Genomic DNA, 16,654 nt, shown 5'->3' with positions numbered 1-16,654 from the left:
AAGTTGTGTTCCCTCTCACAAAATTGTTCTCAATCAGCCTCAGGAACAAAAGGTCTCTGTCTCCCCAGATTCCATGGGCTCTGAGCTATGTGGGGACAGGCTCCTGCCTGTGTGAGCTGCAAAGCCAGGCCTGGCTATTCCCAGCTCTAGTTCATGCACCAAAATTGAAGAAAACTCCAGGAAACTGCACTCAGCAGAGGATGATGACTTTTCCCAAATCATGCAAATGAACAACATGTTCATTCCCAAACAACAGAGCGATTTCTTTTCCTTTTAGAGCAAGTCAGGAAGGCAGAAAGCAAATATATAAATTTAGGTGTTTCTGGGGTTTGTGCTTTTGGGTTTGTTTTTTTTTTTAAGTCTTTCAGCTTCACACTGACCTCCACTTGGCCACCTTTGGTTTCACAAAGGTCAGGCCCAGCCTCTGCACGAGCTTCATGCCCAGTTTGCGCAGCACCATCTGGTTGCTCTCAGACAACCTGCACTTGTCCAGACACTCCAGCACAGTCACAGCTGCAAAGCAAAGGAAACATGCTGGAAAAACTGCTTTTCACAAAAATCCTGCCATGAAAATTTTAAAGCTTTGAATGCCCTTTGGATGATTTTAATTTTTAAAGGTATTACTGAAGAGCAAATGCCTTATTACCTACTTATATAGAATCACAGAATCATAGAATGGATTGGGTTGGAAAAGACCTCTGAGATCAGCAAGTCCAACCCTTGATCCAACCCCACTGTGATCACCAGCCCAGGGCACTGAGTGCCCTGGGCTGGTGATCACAGTGGGGTTGAATCAAGACGTGGTGAATTCTCACTCAGTGCCACATCCACAGAATCATAGAATTGATTGGGTTGGAAAAGACCTCCGAGATCATCAACAACTCCAGTCCCTTTACCAGATCATGGCACTCAGTGCCAAGGCCAATCTCACCTTAAAAACCTCCAGGGATGGGGAATCCACCCCCTCTCTGGGCAGCCCATTCCAATGCCTGAGCACTCTCTCTGCAAAGAATTTTCTTCTGATCTCCAACTTAACTTTGTAGTAGCTGTGACACTGGTCAGACAGTGGCACTATCCCTCACTGCCCAGACAGGAAGGATGGCTTTGGGGATTAATTCTGACTTTGAAAATTATAATCTACCCTCTCAGAGTGTTTATGTCTCTAATTCTCACTGGAAGCAACATGTTCATGTGACTCTCAGGGTCTAAGAACCTTCAGGAATATCATAAAACTAAGACTCAGAAAATATTATTCATTTACTCAGAAAAGTTCCTGCACACTGAGGCAGCTTTCCCTTCCCTCATTTGCTGCTTTCAGGCCAACTTAACTCCTCTGGCACAGAAGTTTTTATGGGGATGGATGTCCACAAACACTGAGACATGAGAAACTCTGTGTATGTGTAAACAATCAGCCACAAAACCTCTCATTTGGGCACATCAAAGGGAACAAAGTTATTTGTCCAGCAAATTAAAAAAACACAGAGAAAGGAGAATCTCAGGCTAATGAGTGAAGGGCTCCAGGTTTCCAAATTTTCACAAGGAACCCTTTGCCTGTTACAAATAAAAAAGACCTTTTGCAGTTTTATCAGGCTGAAAACAGTTCTCGATTGAAGGCTGGTCATTAGTTAATAGAGACTAATGACCCATCATTCCTCCAACAACACTGCACACATGGAATCACACTGGAAAAATACTCTGCAACCTCCTCCCCCAGCCTCCTATCAGGGTTTTCAAAATACAGAGATCAAAGGAAATCCAAATATTTCAAAGTCTGAGAAATTTTAGGACACGATTTATAAATCTCCTCAGCCTTTAAAAAAGCTGGTGATGTATCTTGGCAGACCAAAATACTCATAAAATGATCCATGTAGACAACAAGGTAAAGTCAGTGATGACCACCTGGACACCTTCCAGCACCCTGGATTTTTTGGAGTTCTAAAAGCTTGAGAGGCTGATGATTTAGGAGGAAGAGGCTGCAGAATCATCAATATTCACAGACAGAAAAAAATGAAATCAAGAATATATAAATATAAGCCTCTTCCAAGTTCTGCCAGCTCTCAAATCACTCAAATATCTCCAGAGTCATGTAAATTGCTCCAGGACTACTGTTTGGTTTTAAACTAAGCTCTAAGTCATAAATGACTTCAAACAGGATTTCTCTTTGACATTTGCCTGTTTTTCTCCTATTTCATCCTCAGATCTGTCATAACTAAAAATCTTAGGTATTTTTTGTCTCTCATATTTTCTTATCTTGAACAGGTTCGAGTCTTTGCTTCTCAGCTGTGAGATTCTAACTTTTCTAGGCTAAATTTAGACACTGGTATACCCCTGAGTTTTCTCTTATTACCAGACTCTTATTCTTTCCAAGCCATGGGCCAGAGCATCTGATTGTACCAGCAGGGTTCATTTTGTGGGCTCAGTATGCCCTTTCTTACTGATTAAGACTATTGTGTTGTACAGTTGCATCTTTTGAATTCTGTAATTTCTTGCTGTCCCACATTTCATCCAGCCTGTTCATTCTCCTGCTTCTCAGGCAGCTCCCCAGTGCTGTCTGCTGTTTCTTGGGATGGCATTCCCAGGGTTTGCTGTTTGCTCCTGACCAGCCTCACAGCTCCTGTGTTCTTTCCATGTCAGTTGTCTTCACTATCTTATCTCCACCTTTACCCATCTCTCAGGCATTTTCTAAGGAAGTATCTGCCTCTCACACTGAGGAACTGGGAGAATCCAACTCTTTCCAGCACTAGATCTAAAAAGCTTCTTCTCGGGGCCAAAATAATTGCATGAGTGAAACCACAAGCACTCTGAAGTGAGAATCACAGAATCACAGAATGGATTGGGTTGGAAAAGACCTCCAAGATCATAAAGTCCAACCCTTGGGCCAACTCCAGTCCCTTTACCAGATCATGGCACTCAGTGCCACGGCCAAGCTCAGGTTAAAAACCTCCAGGGTTGGAGAATCCACTCCCTCTCTGGGCAGCCCATCCCAATGCCTGAGCACACTCTCTGGAAAGAATTTACATCAGTGCTTGGTTCCTGTGAATAGCACAAACCCCTGCTCTGGTCCCTGGATAAGCCCCACACACTGATCAGGCCTTTTGAAGTGTTGCAGGATTAGCCACCACCTTTCCCTGCCTCTCTTTGCTGCTGTCAATAAAAATAAAGCCCAAGATCACACTGCAGTCAGTTCTGACCACACTCCAGCAGTCAGCAGAGATGAAGGTAACTCCATTGTGCAGCCACACTGTTCAGAGACCTCAGTGCTCTCTTTTTGGTACCTGCCTATCCCTAATTACATCCAGTATAACCTCATTTCACTAAAGACTTTCCTTTATTCCAGCAGTCTCCTGACATGATTCCAGCTGGGTCCTGTACACAGCCAGTTCTTGGGTTTTCCAAACCCCTGTGCTTGTGTTTAAACTTGAAGAATCTCTGTAAAACTTTCAGCAGTAACATGTACAAACCCAGTTTATGTTCTACTGAATTTAAAAAAAAAATTTCCACATCTTACAGTTTCCATGCTCTGTGTTAAGCTCCTGCAGTACAGCAATGGCCAATGTGATCACCTGCCAAACCCTCTGATGTGCTGCTGCTCCAACAAACATTCCCTGGTGGCACCTGCTCCTCCCTCACAGTCATCTCCACTTTTTCTCCCCTTGTTTTCCCTGCCTTATCACCTCCCTGTTGATGTCACTCCTTACAGCACCAGGTTAATCTTCCTTTCCCTTTTTAATTGCAATGGTTTTAAAAACCGAAATCAGGATGTTACAAACTTACCATATGGCAAACAGTCTTCTCTCTTGCCATGTTTAAACAGCTGTGCCTGCAAGTAAACAGGGAAAACAGACATGAGAACACAGAGATTCTGAAACACAATACACCATGTATTTAGTTTTAAAATATTCTTTATTGTTCTTGCAATAATCTGTGGTGTTTGCTCATTTAAATTGTATAAAAGGAGAAGGCTCTCAGGGTGAAGTTTCACTTCTTGGTAACTGCTCAAGAGGCTGAGCAGGCCAAAACACACTCAAGAGAGAATGAAAAAGAACAAGGAAAACAAATTTTAAAAAAATAGAGAAAAGATGCCCCTGGTTTTGGGTCAGCTCAGGGCTCAGTGCTGGGTCACAGGAGTCACAGCCTGTGAGAGCCTGAACCACCTACATATACACCTCCAGCAGGCCAACTCCAACTCCTGTGCCAAGGGATTTAGAGCTTCCAAAACCATTTTATCTACAATTTAAGCCCCAGTGAGACCAAGGGACCATTAACCCCTGACAGAACACGTTGCACATTAAATGCTTCCTCTGCCCAACGTGCATCAGAACTGCTCTGCTCAGACCCTTGTTTGTCCTCGCTCTGGCACTCACCAGAAGGAAAATCCTCATCAGTAAATATGCCTGGGAGTTAAACAAGAAGAGGCTTCCCCTGAAAGTCTGTAGTTCCTCTCACATACCAAGCACACACACCCCTCTGGTGCTGCAGGCAGGGCTGGGAGCGACACGGGCAGGACAAGCACCTGGGGCTGTGAGCCTAACCTGGGCTGGGCTGGCACTGAACTGCACTCCAGGGTCCCCAATTAGCACTGATGAGCAGCCCCACCACAGGCTACAAATGGGAATTTCACATTATGTATTGAAGGATTTAAGGTTTGAATGCAAGCAATGGTGAGGGATCCCTTAAAAATGACATTTGCAAAGCAGCAACACTACAGGACAACTTCAGGCCCAGAAGAACAGCCAAGAAAAATAAATACCAACACGAATCACAGAATGGATTGGGTTGGAAAAGACCTCTGAGATCATCCAGTCCAACCCTTGGTCCAACTCCAGTCCCTTTACCAGATCATGGCACTCAGTGCCACGGCCAAGCTCAGCTGAAAAACCTCCAGGGATGGGGAATCCACCCCCTCTCTGGGCAGCCCATTCCAATGCCTGAGCACTCTCTCTGCAAAGAATTTTTTTCTGTATCCAACTTCAATTTCCCCTGGCAGAGCTTGAGCTGTGCCCCCTTGTCCTGTTGCTGAGTGCCTGTGTAAGTGTGGCACAGCTTTCAGCAATACACCATGTCAGTGTTAAAATAAACACAGAAATTTCTCACTGACATACAACTAAACTCTGCCTAATGAAAAGAAGTCAGAAAACCTGCACAACCTTTGGTACAACACATCTTGAGCAGCTCTAAAATTCCTCTGCCCCCTCATTGAAACATGCAGGGGCTCATTTCTTCAGCTCTTAGTTCCTGTGTTCTGCTTTAAACCCCATCCCTGGTTTCCCCACGTGCTCTGCTGGGATGCTGAAGACAGGGCAGCATTCCTGTATCCTCACAATTCCTGCTCCCTGCTGTCCAACAGCAAACACTGGTCAGTGTTATATTCAAGTATTTTCAAACAGAGCACAGTGTAATTCCTCAAGCAGTGATAATGCAGAGAAACAGATCCTTGGGAATGCTCCTGGACAAACATCTTTGGATTTCTGCTCCCAACTGCTCAGCAAGGGGCTGAGGAGCCACTGCAGAGGTGGAACAGAATCCTCAACACACCAACACGTTCTCAGCCTTCCACAGTTCTGCAATTCTGGCACCTTCCTACAAACTTCTCCAGGAGTTTTCACATCCTTAAGGCCAACTTTGAGCCCAGTTCTGACTCCTCAGGAAAAACAGAACTCAGAGAACCTCTGAGAGAGATGGGGGAAGGAACCAACCAGTACACAAGCAGGAAATGAGAAAACTCTTCAAATACTGTACAGGCACTTTTTTAATGCTTTAATAAAAAATAGTAAGAAAACAGCCTCACACACCTACGATTGAATTTAGCACAGTGACCTTGGCAGATTCCAAGTCACCACCATTTCTATTATTTTCTGAATAAAACACCCAAACACACATTGTTCCTCCAGAGCAATTTCATTAAAACTTAAATAATAGACTATTTTCAACACAGAACACCTACTCCCAAACAAAACTACAAGGATTTATAATATCCTTTCAGATGTTAAAATCATCACAGCAAGAACTGTAAATCACCTGAGATGTGGATTAAGGGATTCTGTTCTATCAATGCAAGTTTGTAGGGGAAGTAAAAACTACCCAGAGGACACCACAACTGCTGTGTTTGAATTAATAACTAAGCTTTTAAAAAAGGGCCTTAATATATGGATTTTGATCAATAAAATATGTTACCCCTTGGTTTTGGAATAAGCACAGCTGAAAATGCCAAATGTCTGAGAGGGAAGAGGGTTCTGTTTGCACCCACAGATGTTCACTGTGGGTCAGGTAGAACCTTGGAACAGGTCCCTGCAATTTCTGCAAGTGAAACATTGGATAATTCACTGTCACAGAAGTTTAAGAGCCATTTTTAAAACAATGTTTTACAGAACTAAACAGGTATCAGCCACACTATGGATAACTACCCTTCAGGTATTTGACACAGCAACAAATTCAGTGTCTGGTGTTTTTTCTGATTGTAGAAAACATAAGAAAAGAAGCTGTCATTATTTCTTTATGAGTCCAACCATTCAAAAGCATCCCCAAGCCCAAATTCCTCAAACTTTTGAGTGTAGCAGATAAATTTTCCAGAGGAAATAAAAAAGTACTTTAACTAATGGCAGCTTTTGGGAAAAGAGAAAAAAAAAATCTGTATTTTCTTCCAGTACATGCCACAGTCAGGCATGTACAGCATCATTACTGCCAGAAAAACCCTGCAAACCTGGAGCTTACAGGGGTCATACTAAACAGAAACGTTCGTGATGCATAAATGGAAAAGAAATAGGAAAAATATAGGAAAAATGCTGAAATAGTGTTATGGTATCCAACTTAAACTTCCTGCCTTGAAGGAAGAAAAATATCCAAGGCACCCCATTTCCAAAAATCTGATACAAACAAAGCAATTACTAAGGTTGGTTTGCCACCTGCACAGGCCCTGTGGTGTCGGTGCCGGAGCCTGCCTGGCGCAGCATCCCGGTTACGCCAGGGCTCCTCACTCAGTGGGGACACACAGCTCACCCAACCTGCTCCACTGCTGAAAACTATGTGACTCCCTCTCTTATAAATAATTAAGCCACCTACAAATTAGAGAAAATCAGTGGTGTGCAAGCGATGACGACTGTCGGGTCTGGCGCGGCTTTGGGAACGGCACAGGGCAAGGCAAGCACAGCCCAGTTTCTCCATAATCCAGCAGAGACACCACACCTGCCAATTGTCTGCACAACCCACTCTGGGCCCGACCTGCAGCACAGCTATCAGTGGGGAGCATCTCCAGGACTTGTTCCCCAAGCTACACAAATCCCCACGAGGGCTGGCCGGGCTGCTGGGAGCGAGTGGATCTTCCTGCCGAGCAGGAGGTGCAAGGCTGGCTCTGCCCTCTGGTTGTAACCCAGTGGAGGGCTGGGAGGATAATTCCAGCCTCGCTGGGAAGAGCAGGAAATGATGCCTTGCACTGCTCTGGAGCACCCCCTGGTAGCCACTCAGCAGCCATCCCTGCCTCCTGGCTGGGGGTGAGGAGAGAGAACATGCTGGAAGCAGGGAATATTTCAGGCACTTGGAAGCAGGGAATATTTCAGGCACTTGGAAGCAGGGAATATTTCAGGCACTTGGAAGCAGGGAATATTTCAGGCACTTGGAAGCAGGGAATATTTCAGGCACTTGGAAGCAGGGAATATTTCAGGCACTTGGAAGCAGGGAATATTTCAGGCACTTGGAAGCAGGGAATATTTCAGGCACTTGGAAGCAGGGAATATTTCAGGCACTTGGAAGCAGGGAATATTTCAGGCACTTGGAAGCAGGGAATATTTCAGGCACTTGGAAGCAGGGAATATTTCAGGCACTTGGAAGCAGGGAATATTTCAGGCACTTGGAAGCAGGGAATATTTCAGGCACTTGGAAGCAGGGAATATTTCAGGCACTTGGAAGCAGGGAATATTTCAGGCACTTGGAAGCAGGGAATATTTAATCCATTCAGTATTATGGTTAAATGGGTTAGCTGCAGCCCTTGTTCCCAGTGGGTCTCCAGCACCAGCAGCACTCCTGCTGTGGGACACATGTCTGGGTGCTGAGCATCAAAACAGACACATCAGGCACCAGCACAGAGACCCAGGGGATGGCACCTTTCATCTGATCTCAGTTACTCACCAGCTCAATGTCTGAAAAGTTTACACCAACACAGAGTATCTCCTTTCAATCTTAATATTAACCAAACCCACAGATGTTAAATACTTGGATGGATAAAAAATTCAGCAGCTTGAGACAGGGAAAAGACACAGAATGACAACAGAACTTCTTTAAGACAACAGAGTTTCTGAAGATGGAACTAACCACAAAACTTTGGCTGAGAAGGAAAAACCTGAGCAGTGTAAGACAAGGCCACAACAGAACAAACACTCTGTGACACTCAGGAGACAAATGGCATTATCAGGGAGGAGTTGGTGCCCTCGGTACCTGCAGACATAAGAACCTTGGTTTCTCACTGCTTTTCCTCCACCTTTATCACCAAACCACCAAGCAACAACCCCTTTTCCAAAAAAGTAACGCCAATAGACAACCCTAACACAGCCAATTCTTTGAGAATGCCAAAAATACAGAGACTTGGGAAACATTCTATTTGGAAATATTCTATTTTTGTGCCTCTGGGTCTGAAAGAATGGAGTTAGAGAGTTCTTTCTTCCCTGGAGCCAAATTTACATAAGCATGTAGCTATTGCTAAATAACCTTTGCATTAGAGACAGCTCAGGGAAATGCCTTGCTCTTGAGACTCGAGTTTCATCAGATCACTGTGTAGGGCGTTTTATTTTTTTTAATTATTACTCACACTTGTATACTGAATCACTTATAAAACAAATAAGGTTTAATAAGTTTCAATGCCCAAGGCTACCTCAACGTGATGACATCTCTGTCACGCAAGAACTGGGAGTGCTGAGCCCTGCAGCGATAACTAAAAAGCTGTTTGATATAATGGCAGGTTTAAAAGCAAACCTCCAGACCAAGAGAATTTAAAATGCAGATTCTTAAAACAGGGCAGAAGTTTCCTTCAAGTAAACAAATGTTATTAAAAAAAAATAAAAAGAGTGTGGGGGCAATTTTTTAACAATCCAGTATTTCTAATCCTGGAGCTGAGCACAGAAGTGAATTTAATTCCATAGTGTTAGTTTCAATAAAGGAGTTTGAGATGCTGAACCTGCAGTAGTGTCACTCTGGTGGGAGAGTGTGGGGAGATGGTGACAGGTGGCAGGGGCAGGAGGAGGCAGCCCCAGTGGCACCGCAGTGTGTGATGTGGGTGCGTGTTCCGACAGGAGCCGCGGAGCAGCCGGGCCCGTCCTGCGCCCGGCGCTGAGCGAGATGAAACACAGCACACACCTGATGGCCAGGCCCAGCGCCACGAGGAGGAGGCAGATCAAAGGGCAGCCCCGGCCAGCACTCACTGCGTCCTGCCTGGCAGTTTCACTTCATTGAAATGCAGCAGTTTCGGGTCTTTTCTGAGCGCTTTTTCCCTGCCAGCCCCACTCGGGGCAGTTTGCTGAGTGCAGACTGTGAGTGGCACAGTATGAGACCCACCTGAGACCGACCTGACACTCACCAGACACCCACCTGACACCCATCCTGATGCCCAGACACTCACCTGACACCCACCCTGATGCCCAGACACCCACCTGACACCCAACCTGACATCCACCCTGACACGTGAGACCGACCCCGACACCCACCCGAGACCGACCCCGACACCCACCCGAGACCGACCCCGACACCCACCCGAGACCGACCCCGACACCCACCCGAGACCGACCCCGACACCCACCCGAGACCGACCCCGACACCCACCCGAGACCGACCCCGTGTGAGGCAGCCCCGCTCTGCCCCCACCTGAGGATGTTTTATCCCCACTCTGCAGGGTTACATCACTCCCAAAACCTGTCCCGTTTCCGAAACCTGCACCATTCCCAAAACCTGCCTCCTCACTGCACTGACCAGACACTGAAAAATGGCCTTTTTTCTCCTGCTTGTTCACCAAGAAATGCCCAGGCAGCTGCAGTTTGACTCTTAGAGAAACAAACTGCTGGAGGAATCCAAGGGCAAAAAATTTTGAAGCTTGTTGACACAAGTTCTATCTGTCCCTCAGGAGGATCTGTCCAGCTTAGTGATTACTTGCTATGTTAGAGTATATAGGATTTATTTATAAACACATGCTTGTTTATACAATAAATAGAATATATTACATACTGTTAGAATCTTGCATGTTTAAGAGAAAAGGTTTATTTTAAAAACTTATTTTCAGCTGATATTTTTGGTTTAGCAACATGCTGTTGTTGCAAGTGTTATAGAATCCTTAATACTAAAAGATTAAGAATTAATATAGTTATACATAATATTTAACTCTTGAAATAAGTATTTTCTGCTCTCCTTAAACCTGCCTACACACACACAAACCTGCACACACCCCACTCTGTAAACCTTTATTCCCTCCTAATGACATAACTCATGCTTACATCGCAGTGACAAAACAAAAAAACTGAAGATTGAATGTAAAAAAAAAGGCTTTAAAAATCTACTCAGATCTACCAATTGGAAGAGGAAAAAAAAATATCCCACAAAAGCAAGGCAGCAGGCTCTGCTCCCAGTCTATTGTATCACATTCTGGTTTCGATTCTACTTGTTGAGTATTCACCTGTTTCGCTTAGTGCGCACTAATGAACAGGTGGATGGAGCCAAAGCCAAACTCAAAGGAATTATGACAAAACACTAATGCATTATACATCCTGCAGGTCTCATCATGCCCCAGGAATGGCAAACAGGAGCTCTCCCTTTCCAGATCTGACAATAAAATGATGAAACATCATTCTGCCTTTTGTGCACTGCAATGCACACAAGCAGCGCTTCCTCCTGCTGGAGCAGCAGGGCCTCAGGTATTCTAAATATAGATCAGTTCTCCTGCCTTCTGATTTGGAAGAGCTCAAGAGGGAAATAGAAGACAACAAAAAAACCCCACACCCCACACACTTGCTCCAGAGCTTTGCTTTGATGTTTAGTACCACACTGCACACAAGTCCTCTCAGCAACTCAGTAAAAAGAGCAGCAAATTTATGCAGATTATAAAAACTTTGTACGAACACCAGCAAATCCTTAAATCTGTGCAAAGACTGCACAAGAGCTCATCATCTGCCTCAGCCTGCACTGCCTTGGCTGTGTCAGTAACCAGACCAAGAAGGAACAACAAACTCCTCCATTCCACCCAAACATATTCAGGCATCCAAACCAGCACAGACACCAGAACTGCTGTCCCAGTATTTCAAAATCCACCCAACAGTTTTCAAACTACAACACTTTGTAAAACTACAATCAGGCTGTTATAAAAAGACCTTCCTAGGATGTACAAGAGGGGTGCTGCCACAGAGCAGTGCTTCAGGTCTGGCAGACTTTTCCCCCATGTATGCTATACACATTTTAAAGCCCAAAGTAAGAATTTGTCCCTTTTGAATCCTACACCATTATTACTTCACAAGGAAAGAGCATTAAACAAAGAACTCATTCAGATTAGCAAGGACACAAACACATTTAGTGTGGCCTGCTGAAATCACTGAGATCAGTGTGTTAGATGCAGAAAAACAGATACAGCTTCCATCTGTTGCATTTTGGCTACCAGCTCTGAGAAGTCCAGGAGAGATCACTGCTATAACAGAAGCCCCAACCCTTCCTTCTGTACTGTTTCCAGTTTTTAGTTTATTTCAAAGATTTAGTTCAAATTTTAAAAAAATTGATATTTTGAGAGTTATTTATCAGTATCTGCACTGGCAACTTCATTTTCATTTGGTGATGACACGACAACTTCAAGAAAATATACAAGGTACATTAACCAAACTTTTGGGGAGGAGATTCCACCTGTATATTAATTTCTCCTTTTTTAATAACCAGGAACCATTCTGTGCATTTGCCATTAAAGAACTACCAGAACAGTCTCCTTTAATCATAAAAACAACCCTCTATCTTTTCAAGGAAATACAGTATTTACCAGGGCCTGGAGCATGCCATTCACAATGACAGTCCCTTCCATGGTCTGGGAGGAGGACTTGGATAACATGGAGAGCACCCAGTCCAGGAAATCTGCCATCCTGCTCTGCCTGACATCGGGGCGGACAATGAACCTGTCACAGAAAAGAGAAAACACTGCAGTCACTGACTTCATGACACTCAATAAAAACTCTTTTTCCTGCTATCCAAGCTGGTTGTAGTTCCTGAAAAAAATTCCCCAGTGGTATTTTCCCAAACTGCTGAGGGTGGGAATGCTCCAAAACATCCTATGTTTAGATGTTCTGTCTCTGAGCAAGGCCTGGAATTTCACTTTCATGTACAATTTCTACTTTCACTACATCAAACCCATCTAAAACTTGGATTCTAAAGATTTATCTTAAATCCAAAGCAACAAAATTTCCAAAGGTCCCACAGAAAAACTATCTCCATTAAAGTCTGTGAAAAGCTGAAACAAGTATTGGGATTCTCCACCATTCTCAGCAAGAACAGCCATTCTGCAGATCTGAAAATCAGTGCAGGGGGACCTTTTTCCACTGCCTGCCATCAGCCAGGCCCAGAATGGGTAACCAGGGGGGCTAAATCTGGGGGTTCAGATATCTAAAAAGGTCAAACATCTGTTATTTAACACTAGATGGGATAAGAGATGGGGAAGAAGAGGTTCAGCATGGCTGACTTGTGCAAACCCACACTGAGCCACCCTCTGCACCAGCCAGGCTGCAGGCAGGGCAGCAGCTCCAGCTCTGTCACTCAGGGGGTCCCCCAAAGCAGGGCCTGCTCCAGCAGGGATTCAGACAGTTTGCTGTCCATGCACCCAGAGGAAACAGGACACACAGGGAAGCCCACCCAGCACAGCACAGGGCACTGATGGAGGGTTCCTTCCCACCCCCACAGGTCACTGGGGAACTGCAGCAATCACTGCCTGGCAGAGCACATGGAACAGTGAGCAGAGGGGATGGATTGGCTTCCAGGCCAGGCCCTGTTGTGCTCAGCAGCAAAACAAGGAGGATTTGGGGAGGGTTAAATTGCAGGAGGGTTGTTTTGTGACAACATCAAGGATGAAGCTGCCTTTGGCCCAAGGGCTCAGGTGAGAGAAGTGACCTGTGAAGTGGATGAGCTGGTTCCTAGACCCTTTCTTGGCCCAAGGGAGTTTAAACCTTTCTTTCCCAAAGGAGTGCCCTAACCTCCAGACTAACAGCAGGATAAGGATCAGCCTCATCTCCTCCTGCTGCAAACACTCATTGAGCAGGCAGAAAGGACAAGTCATTAAACAAACTCCACTTCTTCACCCTGTGAAAAGCAACTAACTCTGGAAAACAGGAAGTCTTGGATCTTGATGTTCCTAAACTTCACTTGAAAGTCCTAACTCCTTGGAGCACCAGTAAGAACCCAGACTTCCTCCTCCTCCCCAGGGACTTTCCCTCTCAGAGTGCTCCAGAGCCAGACTCCTGTATCTTATCTCTCCATCTGTCCCAGGACCGTTGTGTTCCTGCCCACCCAACTAACAGTCCAGCTCCAGGAAGATGGCACAGTGACCTCAGCTCATTAAAAAACTGTTTTGGGGATGTGAAAGCAGGGAAAGGCCTTGGAGCCAGCCTTCTAATTCCTGGTGAAGCGTTTTAATCATCAGGCTATTTTGAAAATGGTGTTTTCATAATAAACTAAATAATTATAAGTCCACTAAGCAGTGCCATTACAGCCTTACACACGTGGTACTGGAGCCAGCTGAATGCATCCTATCACCTTGTTTGCTGTGAACATTTACTCCTAATAACAATTAATTCAGCTCTACTAAATGTTGTATTTAATGATTATTTTGATACAATGAATCCCAGAAATTTTGTGGCTCTTAAGCCAGAGAAGAACATGACAGGATTTATGGCTGTGACTCTCTTTCCACACCCACTGTGCCCTTGTCCCCATGCCCTGCTGTCCCTGTGTCCCACTGTCCCAAAGTCCCCACATCCTGCTGTTCCCATGCTTGTGTCCCACTGTGTCTGTGTCCCCATATCCCAGTGTCCCACCATCCCCACATCCCCGTGCCCCATTTCACATCCCACTGTCCCCATGTCCCAGCACCTGTGTCCCGCTGTCCCCATGTCCTCATAACCTCATGTCCTGCTGTCCCTGAGTCCCTTTGTCCCCATGTTCCATTATCCCCATGAGCCCAGTGTCACAACAACTCCATGTCTCATGTCCTGTTGTTCCCACATCCCAGTGTCCCTTGTGTCCCACTGACCCCATGTCCTGCTATCCTCATGTCCCCAGGTCCCCCTGTCCAAGTGTCCCACTGTCCCCTGTCCCCTCTGTCCCCTTGTCCAAGTATCCCACTGTCCTGTGTCTCCCATCCCCATGTCTCCCTGTCCCGTGTCTCCCTCCCCACATACCTCACGTCCCCATGTCTCCTGTGTCCCTCTGTCCCCACGTCTCCCTGATCCTCTGTCCCGCTGTCCCCGCATCCCTCGTGTCCTCATGTCCTCCGTGTCCCTCTGTCCCCATGTCCCCTGTGTCCCCCAGTCCCTCCCTGCCCCGGGCACAGCCTGGCGAGGAGCGCCCCCTGGTGCGCAGCGGCCGCACTGCAGGGCCGGCCCTTCCCGGCTCCAAAGGAATGGATCGAGGAAGGAAATCCCAATCCATCACCCCTGGGCCAAACACATGGCACAGAGAGACACTGAAATACAGATACATGTGTATGTCCCAGTCTATGGTCTCTGTAACTCATTTCCATGTGCATCACAAATCACAGCTCTGCACTGATGCAGGAGAGGGAGATCCACAACCTCATTATTCAAATTTACAACCCACACCAGGGGTTTAATGAATTGTTTTAGTCAGTATTACTGGAGTGACAAAACAAATGTCACAACAACCACACCTTGTCACAGATTGTCCTAAACCTGAACACCAACCATGCAAAACAGTGGGATTTACAAACTTCCATTATCCCATACCTGCTCCTTTTGGTGAGTTATTTGACAACAATAAGGCTACAAAAACAGCAGTATTGCTTCCTGAACAAGAGAATGAAAAAAGCATCAAGAAGGATAATTAAGAAAATTAATTCCACCATTGCTATTCCCCTTTACATAACTTAAGCACTACCAGGGAACCATGCCAGTAACAGAGACCAATTCCCAGCAGCAACACAAAGCACTTCTGAAACCTGCAGCACAAACCAGCCCCTGAAGGCAATTTGCCCACTGTCCTGTTAAGAGACAGCTGAGACAGATTCCTGTTCCTCTAGCAAGCAGAGGAAACAGAATTCCCAACAACAAACACACTTTTGGATCCAATCCAAGCAACAGCAACATCCCACAGACAGCTGGCAACCTCCAGCCCTCCCAACACTGCCATGTCAGGCTAAGGAATGGCAGGAGAAATGGCAGCCAGGCTTTCCCTTCCTGCCAGGAAGCACAAAACAGACTTACTTGGACACCAGCACAGCAGCTGCATCCCGAGCCTTGTCACTGACAACCAGGTAACACTGAAGGGAAAAGAGAGCTGATGTGAAACAATTCACACATGGGGATTTAACATCAACTACACAACAATATTGTACACAATACACTACTGAATACTGATGATTCCAAGTATTATGATGATTAAACACATTATGTCATTATTATGATTACAAATGAGCTTAAGATAGGAAAAAACTGATTTTCCCATTAAACAAACCATGTCTGAGGCAAAGTCTCCCTTCTGGTGCCTTTCAAAGTAGCTTTATCACCTTTACTGAAGCCTTAACAAGCAACAAACCTCTTCAGTGCTGCAAGTGCCAAAGTGTGAGCTTTTGGGGTACCTGGTGGGGGAACATTTTTTTATCTCAAAGGGATGACAAGTCACCACCTGGACTGACACTCACTGAAACTTTGTCTCTGTTGAAAAATCTTCAGCTTCCAAAGTCAATCATTCTGATCAAACACTGACTTCATCTAAAAATCCCCAATTTTGGCTTTCAGCAAAAGCTCACTGGCATTTTCAAACACTGAAGGCTGAACATACTCAAAGGCAGGTGTTCACATCAGATAAAATAAGACAGTTTATTGCATTAGGGAAAACAACTAAGTCTCAGCTGACACTAAAGCAGCAAACAACAGGCTGAAGATTCCCAATGTACAGAGACATTCTTTCCAGATTAGACACAAAAATATGGACATATATCATAATATGTATCAGAATACATTATGGTTTACTACACACCAAACTATTAAGCCCAGTACCACAGGTCTGAAGGAACAAAAGCTGCATTTTGCTCACTTTTGCTGTCTCCAGGATGCGGTCCATGGTTGGCTGCCGGGCCCTGCCCTCCTCTGCCACGAGGTGTCCATCAAACCGGGCCAGGTCAAAGGGAATCAGGCAAATCATGGAGAGCCACAGCAAGAGCATGTAACGAGTCTCCCAGGTCTGCAAAGCCATGGCAAAACAATAATTACTCAACTTTCTGCAATTTATTCCATCAGAGTGCCAAGAGCACAAACTACTCACTGTCCCCAAGGGACTTTCAAAGATGATGAAAACTCCAGACATGAAAGTCCTAAAACTCCAAAGGAGACAGAACTAAAAATGATCCCAAACAACAGAACTGTAAGACAGTGAATGGACCCTCCTTCCTGAATCAAATCTAGGCAGGTTTGTTTCCTTCCCA

The 16,654-nt window shown here is 45.3% G+C and overlaps 1 protein-coding gene across 1 annotated transcript in view; it reads right to left on the bottom strand.

The window, feature by feature from the left end:
- The window catches only part of TBCD (tubulin folding cofactor D), a 118,300-nt gene that overhangs the window by 93,899 nt on the left and 7,747 nt on the right, over positions 1-16,654 (bottom strand). The window contains exons 6-10 of the mRNA XM_071573866.1: positions 16,267-16,413; positions 15,435-15,490; positions 11,990-12,122; positions 3,775-3,820; positions 381-513 (exon numbers count right to left, since the gene is read on the bottom strand). Coding sequence (XP_071429967.1) covers positions 381-513; positions 3,775-3,820; positions 11,990-12,122; positions 15,435-15,490; positions 16,267-16,413 — 515 coding nt within the window. The remainder of the gene's footprint in view (positions 1-380; positions 514-3,774; positions 3,821-11,989; positions 12,123-15,434; positions 15,491-16,266; positions 16,414-16,654) is intronic.

Source organism: Pithys albifrons, chromosome 19, assembly GCF_047495875.1.
Source record: "Pithys albifrons albifrons isolate INPA30051 chromosome 19, PitAlb_v1, whole genome shotgun sequence".
NCBI classification, from domain to species: domain Eukaryota; kingdom Metazoa; phylum Chordata; class Aves; order Passeriformes; family Thamnophilidae; genus Pithys; species Pithys albifrons.
The sequence above is the reverse complement of the archived record's forward strand: the minus strand, read 5'-3'. Positions and strand labels throughout refer to the sequence as shown.